This window comes from Thamnophis elegans, chromosome 3 (assembly GCF_009769535.1).
Source record: "Thamnophis elegans isolate rThaEle1 chromosome 3, rThaEle1.pri, whole genome shotgun sequence".
In the NCBI taxonomy this organism is placed as follows: domain Eukaryota; kingdom Metazoa; phylum Chordata; class Lepidosauria; order Squamata; family Colubridae; genus Thamnophis; species Thamnophis elegans.
Window position 1 is genome coordinate 119,321,100 of NC_045543.1, and position 12,726 is coordinate 119,333,825.

A 12,726-nucleotide genomic window follows, 5' to 3' on the forward strand; every position below is an offset into this window, starting at 1 on the left:
ACCACTCCACAGTGCTTTACAGCCCTCTCTAAGTGGTTAACAGAGTCAGCATATTTCTTCCCAAAGTGAGAGAAAGCAAGCTAAGTAACCTTTATTACAAAGTACAGTTAGTCCTCATTTGTCAACCACTTGTACAGCAACAATTCAAAATTATGATGGTGCTGGACATGGAGACTTAGAACCAAACCTCATAATTGCAGCTGTTACAGCATCCCCATAGTCAAGCAATCACAATTCAGACACTTGGAAACTGGCTCACAATTACAACGGTTGCAGTGTCCCGCAGTCACATGATCATCATTTACAACCGTCACTGCCAGCTTCTAATAAGCAAAGTCAGGTCCTGCCAGCACGTCACAAATAGTAATCACATGATGTCATGTCTAACAGCCATAGCAACTGGAAATGTCTTTGTAACTCAACATGTTCACCATTGTGCTTTACAACCATGTCATTTAGCAACAAAGTTGCCCATCATAATTACAATTAAGTGAGGACTACTTGTACATATGAAATTTGAATTGTTTCCATTTAATATAAAATCTCTGCTTCTGTTTAAAAAAATCTTCCCAGGACACACAAAGCAACAATATTACAGCTTTAAGCAGGGTGGGAACACAGATGAACAGTTGCTGATCTGACCTTACGTTATTTCAACTTCTATTATTTCAACTATAATAAAAGTCCCAACATACTGTACTATACACTCAGACTTTAAGAGGTCTTTCAACCAGGTAGGACAACTGGGAATGAATGAATTTTAATAATTCATTCAACAAAAACAAACCAAATTTTCCATCTCAACTCTAATCTTATTCACAAAATTTAACGACACCTAATGAATTCAATATTAAAAGTTCAATTAATTTGCCAATAAATATCTTAGAATTATATTAGTTCCTAAAGTCTTAATTAGAGGCAAATATTACCTGGTAAAATATTTATATTACTTAATGAAAATTATATAATTTATAGTGTATGCTATTAAACATTTTTTTTAAAAAAAATACCTTGTAAGGAGTGAACCATTTCTAGAAGAACTGGAGTAAGCGTTTGATTAAATTCATGGAAAATGTCAATGAAAAGCACTTCTGTACATGGCTGAAAATGAATTAAAATGGTTAATTATAGAAAGCAAATAACAATTGAGCAAATTAGCTTGAAGTACTAAGAGACCTAACTAGAACATGAAAGTAGATGCACAAAGTGTGGTTAGATTAGTTCTATAACGTACAGACATTATAATTAGTGAATATGTCCAATTATATTATCATCTGCCTTAAGCATATATTGTAACACTGTTTTATCCTTGTACTGCTTTTTATCCCTGCAGTGTTTTTCCCATTTCTTTGTCACCTTAATTTGTTATTTTCTTATTACAATGTTTGCCATTTCAGAAGCATCACTTTACTGTCCAGTATACCAAATTCTACTTTTATAATTGAATTCGGACATACAGGAAAATGTGTTTAAAAATAGCTTAGGCTATTACTATGTCACATTTCAGGTTAAATTGTTGTTTTGGATACCCGTATGTAAAGTATATGTTATTGATGCTCAGTGTGAAGCAATTTACTCCAACAGTAATTTATAAGCAAAGGTTCATTCAAATTGGAAAATCTTCAAACTGCTGTCAACATCCATGAAGAAGTGCCATACTATATAAAAAGTAAACAAATAACAAGACAAACCCCCCCCCCCCTCAACAGTCATTACAGTCTTTAGATTACAGGCAATCCTCAATTTACAAATATAATTGAACCTGGAATCATGGTCATCAGACAGAGGGGTCAACCATGGGCAACCATGTGACCGCACCCAATTTTACAATTTTTTGAAGTGGTCATTAAGTGAATTCTGCAGTCATTAAATGAATCTATTATAGTCAATGGGCATTGTTTGCTGAAAAGCCAAAATAAACATGGGAAACTGGCAAAAAATGCAGCCATGTGATTGTAGGGTGCTGCAGATGGTCGTAAAACCAGTCACCAAGTACCCAAAATGTGATTAGCTGATCACAGGAGAGGGGCTTTGGAACGTTAAAAACAGGTCACTGATAGCTCTAGGAAGGTCCACTATAACTTCAACAATTTGTAAGTGATTGATTGTTATACACAAAACTCCACTCTCCTGGTTTTATCTTTAGCAGGCAGTTAGAAAGTTTTCCCTAGTTAATTTTCATATTAAAAAAAGATTTTAATTTAAATTTAAATTATATGCCATATACTTACCCGAATACTGTATTTCCAAGAATCACCTCCTGTTTCTTCAACAACTATATAATATGAAAAATACATTAAATTTTATTTAAATATTCAATATTTATCCTTTGGTGTCACATTTTCTTGAATACACATGAAATTCATATTAAAACAATTGCACATACAAAACATTTATGGAAATCGTAATTAGGCACTTAGAAAACCAGAATGCTAATCACTGAAGTAAAATTCAACTGAAAGAATAAGATTTCTTACTAAAGCCTTCAGGGTCCTCTTCCCACATGGTTAGTTCTTCCTCAGTTAACAAGAAGTACTGAGTAACTAGCCGCCTACATATCTCCATTAAAGTTGGATATGTAAAGAACGATGCCTTTATTTTATGAGCTTCAAGAGTTTCAGGACTGCTCTCTGCAGTAAAACAGTTCACAAAAAGAAAATATGTATTCTACTAATTTATTGGAAAGGACTAAGCAATTATGAATACCACTGAACTAAAAAAATTACCTTCTATATTTTTGGATGGCTTATAAGCACAATTTTTGACAATCATCTTAATCAGATTCATGCATTGGACAATGAAACGTTCAAAAACAACTCCTTCACCAGCCTCAGTGAAAACATAGCTTACAGAAAATTCCAATGATCTCTGAATTAGAGACGTGAATGAAAATGGATGTTGGTCCAAGAAGTCTAAAAGCTAAAAGTTGAAAATATAAATGTGTACATGAGAATACCACTCCAAAAATGTTAAGATTAATGTAATAATAATAAGAGGTCAAGGTAATACGGGTAACTTTCAGAATAACAAATAGTTTATTTTAAAATACACCAGATGTATTTGGCATTTAAAGTTTAACAGCTTATTAACATTTAACAGAATTATCACACATAAAATTTCCAATTTTCATTTGAAATATTCTGCAGCTTATACAAAGATTCACCCATTTTGGATCAAGGTTGGTTTTCCATGTATTCTTTTTCCAGACAATGAAGAAAACAATGTAATAGCCTGAATATTCTTTGTTGGGTGGCATATATAACTTTTTAAATCAGGCATTATGTAGATTGCTGAATCTGCAGTTTCTCTTCCTTAAGTGGTTTGGATGATAAGAAAAAGTAATTCTGAAGAATTCTGGAGACGCCCACATTGAAGGCTTGGACCAGAATTTATGAAATCCATAATGCAGATCTAAGTATATCAGTACTGTTTGCACTTAGCCTCTCTTTCTGGCCTCTAGTCAAATATCAGCATTCACACAACTATGCGAGACAAGGAAGCAAGAATACAGACTTTAGTAAGATATCTCTAATATAAGTTTGGGGGTAGAATATGGGAACCTGCAAGGAAATTCACAAACTTCATTTATAATGAATTCATTAGACTCTCTTAATTCTAATATCTCTCCAATTATTTTCTCTTCACTGAACCTATGTTATACTTATTTATGCAAATCACATTTTGTAAGACAGCAATTCTACTAATACTGATTATTAATATAATAGAATAATTATTACATTAAAATTGCTAAAAATCTTAAGAATTTATTTAGATAAATTTTTCAAAAGATTGGTAGCTATAGAAACTTACCACTTTAGTGAAAAGGATTATAGTCTTCTCTAGACGATCCCTACAAGCATTATCTGTTTCAATGTTTTTACCTGATAAATAAAATTAATTTATAAATACAAAAATATCAGTCATGCTTAGTCAGACCTATGAATTTAATTCAAATGAACCAATATTTGTTAAAAGCTACTGCCAAAAATTCACATTTATCTAATATAGCAAAACCCATAATTTAGGAATGAAGAAGCAGTAGAAATCCAGAGGACCCTGGATGAGATGGATTATCTGAATCTCTTACAGTGAGGTTTCAAGCCCAGATATGGGACAGAAACAGCACATTTGGATGACACGGTCGCACTTTTGGATGGCCTCTGATAGGATAAGCAATTTGAAGTGTTGCTTATCATCTTTAAAGTCCTTCATGGCATGGGACCAGGTTATTTGAGGAATTGTCTTACCCTAGTCACATTGTCTCGGCCTATCAGAGCCGAGGTGGCGCAGTGGTTAAATGCAGCAATGCAGGCTACTTCAGCTGACTGCAGTTCTGCATTTCGGCTGTTCAAATCTCACTGGCTCAGGGTTGACTCAGCCTTCCATCCTTCCGAGGTGGGTAAAATGAGGACCCGGATTGTTGTTGGGGGCAATATGCTGACTCTGTAAACCGCTTAGAGAGGGCTGAAAGCCCTATGAAGCGGTATATAAGTCTAACTGCTATTGCTATTGCTAATCACAGGGGGTATATTGAGGAATCCTTTCAGTTAAAGAGTTTTGACTGGAGGGATGAAGGAAGAAAGTCCTTTCTGCCATTACCCGCATGGTCTAGAATATCATATCCTGAGAGATAAGGCAGAACCCCTCCTTCCAGCCTTGCAAAAGTGTGTTAAGACTTGACATTGCCAATTGGAATTGCGGTTGAAGAGTGGTAGGCGACCATGGGGATGGTCAGTGACATGAGGAGGCTTCCTCTATCTTGAACTATTTTTAATTTTAACTTTGTTCTTAACTGTTTTAACACTGCTCTTATTTTATGCTTTTATATTACTTTTTATGTTTTTATTATAAAGTGCCCAGAATCACTGAAGAGAGATGGGCAATATAAAAATGTGATTAATACATACATGAAATCAATAAATGATCTGCATTATTTAAGATTCAAGTGAACTTGCCAGGAGTGAATTTTCAATTAAAGTCAAGATTTAGAGCTGCCATTCCTCAGATTATAATGGAAGGCAAGATACTATAAATACAAGAACATAAAATCCACTTATCTTTAACAAAAGAATCCAAGATTTATTTGAATATATATTAGGATCATATCTGAATTATTGTGTCTTTTTTACAACATGAAAACAAACTGTTTAGTTAAACTGTCTGTTTATATAACAACTGTTTCCAATAATAAAGTATTATTAAAATCTCAAATCTCTGACATCAACAGGACTGATCCTAATATGCATAGACAGAATTGTATCCCGAAGTCTTAAAATACTTACTGCATTCCAAAAATTGTTTTAATCGTACAAATACTGCATGAAGAAATCCCTTGAGGAGTTAAAAACAAAAAGATGCAAATTGTGTTACATTTGCTTAAAGAATAATTATATTTGTTGCACTAAAGCATACAAAACAACAAGTAAGGGAACAAGAACAGGATAACTTGAGCAAAGAAAATATAAATAATTCTTAAAATTATCAGCTAGATATTGATTCTAATCATTTTTCTCCAACATAACATTTCCAAATAGCTTGAATGCTACTGGTTCCAATTTAGATATACTAATAAGGCAATATTGCTTATAGCTAATCAAACAAACTAGTAAGCCTATAGCTCTTTATAGTAGGACTACATAAAGTACAATCCAAATTTTTGAGTAAAGTGCAGAAGCCCTTCCTAGACAATGGAAAGAGTCATGTTAATCTATGGTAACAATGAATCAAGAGTCTGGTAAAACTTTTTCCAACACATCTTCTTAAAAGCATATGCCTTTATGAGCTGAAGTTCATTTGATCAGTGGCAGATAACTTTAATTCTATATGCAATACATCTGATGAAATGAGTATGGCTCAGGAGTTTGTCTTTTTAATAAATGTATTAGTTGGAAAAAGTGCTACTACTGCCCTCTTTTAGATTTTTTTCAAAAGCCCTTCATGAATTTGTTATCAAACTAATATTTTTAATGTCACAAGGGGAGAAAATTATTAACTACACAAATAATATAGTTCTTTCCCTGTCTACTTGTGCAGCACAATTCCTAGCACACTGTTCAAAGGTCAAAGGCCCAACTCCTGAAGGATCTTTTCCTTTTCTTCCAACAAGACAGAATTTGAATTCTACCATATTGTTACACAAGAAGCCATTGGAGGAAGGGGGGAAGGGGAGAGAAATCCTTCCAGATTTAACCACTCGTGCAGCAAGAAAATAAAAGCAAAAGCGCTTTAATAATATGAGCTTGGTGTTATCATTATGCCCAGACACAACTTTAGACACCTAAGAATAGTATTTTACCCTTTTTTTGAATAGTTACTCTATTTACAAAAAATAAACACTTACCATCACCTCTATGTTTTTATGAGGCTCCACAAACCCATGAACTGTCAACTTGCGAAGCACTGAAAAATTAAAACTGTTATTCCGTACATCACAAAAATTATTCATTGACCTTGTTTTATTTTTAATATACTTGATTGAATTTCTACAAGAATTAAAATATAAAAAGCAATAGCAAAACATAACTTAAAAGGAAAAAATTCGAAAGGAAAAGGTCGGAAAAAATAAAGAAAAAGGAAAAATAAGAAAAGGATAACTTCTAATTTTCTTTGATATACTTACAAATATAAAATGCATTAGGCTTTTGATCTAAAATTCAATAGTACACAATATTTCTATAATAATAAATAATTCTAATCATCATCTTTATAACTATGTCTTATTGTGAACAAGGAAAGGAAACAAGCTAGTATTTTCCCTCAAACACCAACTTCAGATTTCCCCGAGAGGAGAAATTTAGCAAAACACATTGCTTATTCACATTAGGAAAGTTTTTAGAAGGATAACTTTAACGTCTAAATATGATCATCATGTAATAAACAAAATTCTCTCACAACTTTAATTTTTCAAAATAAAATATCTTCAAAGCTTTTAACATTTGTCAGGACAATTTTAGTATTCTAATTTATATATAAAGAACTAGTAAAAAAATAAAATCCATTAATTTTAATAATTTAGAAAGTTTTTAATATTATTACAAGAAAGTATAGAATTCTTTCACAAATTTAGCCTTGTCTGACAACTCAACGGGCTATTCAAAGCACTCAGAAAAATGTTATTATCATTTAAATTTCTACAGATAGTCCTCAACTTATAAATGGACCAGAATTTCCATTGTGAAACAATGTGGTTGTAAAGCAAGAGAACATGTGACTGCATCGCTTAGTGACCATAATTACAGCACTCTCCATTGCCACAATTAACTGAAAATCACATAATTAAGTGTCTACCCACCAATTCAAGCCATTCTCTCCCAGCCCAAGGGACTGCCTTGGCCATCTATCTCCCACCCCATCTCTGACCTTTGCAATATACTTCCACCTCGATCCCTGTCAGGATCAAACTCCAGACTGCGGACAGTTAGCCTACAATACTACATTCTAACCACTGCACTACCAAGGTTCCTGTTTTGAATTAACTTTGATGATCAAAGGATAATTTAAGAAAAATGGAAGATACTTTAAAAAAAATTAACTTGAGATTGATCAATTCTTTAAACTAATCTCCTACCCAAGATAGCACGTCCTATGCTAAAGATGAAAACCTGAGACTGTATTTCACAATAATACTATATTTTAAATACAATATTTTTGTCAATTACCTTTCAATGATAAGAGAGTTCTTTCTAATGAGTTACTCATAGTTTCATCTCTAACACAAATCTGTTGAAGGAATGTATCTGTATGATGATTCCACAAGGAACAGGTAAAACTATAAATTCCAGAAGCTAACTGCAGAAATATAATTTAAAAAGCACAGTTAAACTAAATATAGATGCAATAGATTTTAATAGTTTAAATATAATCCAGCTGTTACAAACTTAGAAAACTTAATTTAGCAACTTTGTTGGGATACACAAGCATATTTACCCAGAGCAAGTCCTACTTAGTAAGCTGTTCATTTCTTAAATAACTGCAATGAGGAGTGTAATTTTATTAATGAATAAAGTTAAATTGGATACAACCAAGCATCAAAACAGCAACATGAGCTTTTACACAAAGCCTGAACGCAGGGATTGATTTTTTCATATTGCACTTCTCACAATTGATCTGAATCTCTCTGCCACATCATAGTATCTTTTCCTCACTATCCAAAAATATTTGCCAAGTTAAAACAAATTAGAAAGTTGAAATGCCAGTTAATATAAAATACCAGAACCAAGAAACTAGATTTGTCATTCCCCTCAAAAAGGAACATTCTTAAACCAACCTAAAATCTCAACCTCAAAAATCATTATTTACTGGGATTGTCTACAGTTTGGGGTTACTGGTATCTCTGGAACATATCATTGTGATCTCTAAATGCCACCTTTAGATCAGATAGGCAGCACATACATCTAATAACTAACAAACTAAAAATGAAGTTATCCTCAAAATGACAGATTTTGTCAATGTGCCTAATCAGTTTTTAAAAATATTTTAAATTTGAAGATTTCAGCACTAGGTTTTTGATCTGTCTTGAAGAACAAAAAAATAAGCAGAACTGTGTAAAATGTTTTTAATATGATTTTTAGCTTGAAATTACACTCTTCGATTTTGAAACAAAGCTACTCTGATCTCACAAAAAACATTTCCAGATTAAAATGGCTAAATGGAATTAGAAACAGAACCAGTTCAAGATAAAAACTAACTCCGAGGGGCCAAATCATCTTATTCCAGAGAGGGGCATTTTGAACTCAAAATTATTCAACTCTTGAATTACAGGATGTTCACCTTTAGGAATGAAATAATATATACAATAAAGCAAAGTTTCATACTTACATCATAGAAAAGTTTTCTATCTGCAGCAAGCCGTTTAGATGCTAAAGTCTTTGTAACATGATAGAAGGTAAGTAAAGCTCTATGTTGGCGAAGATCATCTTGAATTTTAACAGATTCTACAAGGGTAGGAATAAGTTCTGGCCACTGTCTAGGACAATCCAGCCTAGCAACTTTTGCAATCAGTACAGAAATTTGTGTGGCAATCTGCAAAGGTAGTCAAACAAAATACTCAACATTAAGCTAGTAGGCATACTGAACTCTAATCAAAACAGAATCACATCTATTGAAAATTCAGCAACATTGTGTTATACACTGCAGAAAAAAAATAAACACAGGATTAAGGCTGTAAGATCTAAACAAAACAGTTAACACAAATAAGACTCAGAAAGAAAATAGTGTAGTATGGAACGATCTCACTCATTTTTCCAAGCCAGTCTATACAAAATACTATTTTCTTTCTCATGTTTCTCCCCAAAATAGTGAATTAATTTTCCATGACTATTGAGCACAGCTGCAACTGCATTTGGAATTATTCTATTTTTCTAAAATATTTTTGTACATCCATAAGCCTTAGGGGCTTTTCCATATCATCTATTCACTTATATGCAGATGGCACTATTTTGACTGTAATTAACATCCCAGGGGTGGGGGGATGGCATATAAAATGCACACTATGTGATTAAAATATTTTCTAATGTTTACTTTGGCAGTGAAATTTATGATCTACATATCAAAAATAAGACACAACTAGAAAATATACTGTATATGTAGTGAAAGACAGAGAAGGATAGTGTACTTTTTCTATGGAAAGTGTATTTGGCACAGAAATTCTACTTTTTATGAAGTACTATTAATTTTGATGAAATTAATTTTGATGAAAGAAAATGTTACTACAATATTTTAATGAGCACTGATTTTTCGTGTGTGGGGGGGTGAGAGAGTAGGGTGGGGAGGGGGGGTTGTCTCCAAATAATTATAGGACTGGTATAGTTGGTGGTACAGGAGTGACAAATCTCACAATTAGAAAGTTTCAAGATTATTTTTCAGATTTTTCAAATAGAATTATAACTTTTTTGCACTAAATCCCTGAAAAGTTCCTTCCAGTCAATGCTGATATTATTACTGAGCTGGATGGGCCAATTAAATGATTAATCATAAAGCAATTTCCTGGCTCATTTTTTTCCAAATAAAGTCTTACTATGAGTATTTTAAAAAAAATCAATATACTATAAATACACAAAACAAAGTGGAAGTACACTTTCATTCTAGGCATTTTTTTAGTACTAACAATTTTTAAGGTGTCACAAGATTGTGACAAGCAGTTATTTTGAGATTGAAATGGTTACATTCAAACTTTCTTACATACTTCATAGCATCTTCTCAAAACAGCTAATTCCCAAATGGCCAAGTAATTCTGAGTAGGGCTCAGTACACCCCTATCTACTGTTATCATTGTTTTGGGAAAAAAACATAAAAGAAAAAACCTAAAGAAGAGATAAATCTGAATTGTTCATAATGATTAAAATTTGTTCATGCTTTACAAAGGAAAATTCAAGAGCAAAACCAAGCAAATAATTAATTAAATAAATCTGAAATAATTGCCTGCCATTTATAATAAAGTATTTATAGTCACAAATGAAGGCAAATGGTCATTTTACAGATGTCACACTTTTGTTACAAAAGTGCATACACAACTACCATTATTAGAAATAATACATAAAATAATACATAATACTTATAAAAGAAATGTACATTGTGACTTGACTTTAGTTTAGTTGACATGTAAGATTGAACCCATTTATTTTTTAAATATTTTTTCACAAAAATAGTCTCAAAAAAGCATCAATAGATCCAATTTTCATATAATTACTAACCTGATTTACTGGTTCATTGAAATTAGCAATAAGTCCTGCACGCAGAGTAGATTTCTCTTCTTCTGACAAAGCACTATTTATTGGAAAATTAAACCCTATATTAGAAATAACCATGCAAACTTTATAGAGAGATTTCTATGATCAGCAAGAATAATACAATACAATGTAGAAAATGGTGATGGTCCTGCGGGGGGGGGGGGGGGGGGGGCTTGCAACAACTTTCTTTATATAACATATTTATGTAAAGAGTGTGAAGGAGGATATTACGACCCAAACATATAAATTCAAAAGAGAAATATCTTGATTTAATCAACCTTTGCTCATTAGGTTCCAAATAAGTGCAAATAACAATGGCTGAAAAATTGTTAAATTTTAACAATAATCTTGTACAGGAAATCTGATTGAAATACTTGTCTGCATGTTTTATTTTACTAACAGTTTCAAATAATTTGAAAACAAGATAACAGGTATCTTAGTGTATGTTATTGTAAAAGCAGACTTCCTTTCTAGCTTATATTTCTCAGGATTTCACACAACTGCTATATTTGTGACAAATATTTGTGAAGGGACAATGTTTTCTAATGTGTTTTAAACATAAATGAAATGAATATTAAAAAGGATTATGTGATTTTATAAAATTCATGTGTTGTAACACTGACATCTACAGGATTAACAGAAATTAGATTCAATGGCAGTCTTATTATTCAATTATTTTCCTTATTACTAAATGATTTGAAAATTTTGACAGTCTGTTAAATTCATTAAAACCTGAAATAAATTAATTAAAATATTACTAATTAGAATCAAAATAAAATATATTTTTTTAAAGTTAATATTCACAGTAATTATCTTACAAAAGAGGCTGATAATTTTTTACTATATTATTATTATTTTTTATTATTATTTTTTAATTTAACTTGTATATAAAAGGATTTAAGAGTAGCAAATGAGAGCTTTAAGCTTTCAGGGGAAGAAAAAAGTGATAAAGCAGATGAGAACAGACAATATATATCTAAAATATGGAGAATGAATTGGGCAAAAATACAAGAAAAGGAGCAAGTTAATTTGTAATTTTTTCCAATGAGGAGCTGAAATACATTTATATTTATTAGTTATTTAGTCTGCTGTTTTCTGGATGCAGGGGTATGGCAAAATAAGCCAACATTTATCCCTCTCTGTTTATACATATGGAGACAATTAATACTGAAAATAATTACTATCATATTATAATAACCTTGAACATTTAAGAAAGAACCTCAGAGCTTGGAGCTAGTGGGTCTTCTGATATTTTTGTCTCATTGAAAAAAAGAAGACTGCAAAGTCATCTACTAATTGCAGGATCCAATCTGAGTCAGTCACTGGGGCAGGAGGTTTGTTCTTCCAAGCTTCCAGACTCATGCTAGAGCCCATCCTCAGGGAATTTCTTAATCTACAAGATGTGTGCATTCAGCTGTCCTCACATCCTGGAGATTGAGAAGTTCCTTGAGGATGGGCTATGGCATGAGTCTGAAAACTTGGAAGAACAAACCTCTGGTCTTGGTGCCCTATTCAGATTGGATCCTGCAACTTTATCCTAGGACACATGTATTTGCCTTCATTCATGAACTACCGAGTACAAAAATTATGCTGAAGGTAGAAATCATGGTTATCTGGATAATGGATTGCTGGCATTGTTTGCTTCAAGTCAGGAAATTATTTTTAAAAGTACAACTGCAGAGATGACATAGAAGATTAGAAAGTTATTTCTTACTGCATTGCCATTCGTCTCCAATAGCGGTCAATTCCATTTTTGAAGTATAGAACAGCCAACCACCTCACATTTATATCCAAACTGTGGTTAGTGAATATGTTCTGTAACAAACAAAGAGTTTAATATAACAGTATTAGTTTATACAGTGTGTCTTAGGTATTATACAAAGTTGCAAGAATCTATATTCCCAAATTTTGTGGTAGTGGATGATGTACACAAAGAATTGTACAATTGAGAAAATGCTATAATTTTTGGTCTAATAAGATATATAGCATAGGCTTAAAA

General features: G+C 32.3%; 1 protein-coding gene across 1 annotated transcript in view; it reads right to left on the reverse strand.

The window, feature by feature from the left end:
* IPO11 (importin 11) overlaps positions 1 to 12,726 on the reverse strand; it is a 61,311-nt gene that overhangs the window by 41,608 nt on the left and 6,977 nt on the right. The window contains 11 exon segments of the mRNA XM_032212637.1: positions 1,011 to 1,101; positions 2,232 to 2,275; positions 2,478 to 2,630; positions 2,727 to 2,919; positions 3,811 to 3,881; positions 5,283 to 5,331; positions 6,341 to 6,399; positions 7,659 to 7,788; positions 8,818 to 9,021; positions 10,692 to 10,764; positions 12,442 to 12,542. Coding sequence (XP_032068528.1) covers positions 1,011 to 1,101; positions 2,232 to 2,275; positions 2,478 to 2,630; positions 2,727 to 2,919; positions 3,811 to 3,881; positions 5,283 to 5,331; positions 6,341 to 6,399; positions 7,659 to 7,788; positions 8,818 to 9,021; positions 10,692 to 10,764; positions 12,442 to 12,542 — 1,168 coding nt within the window.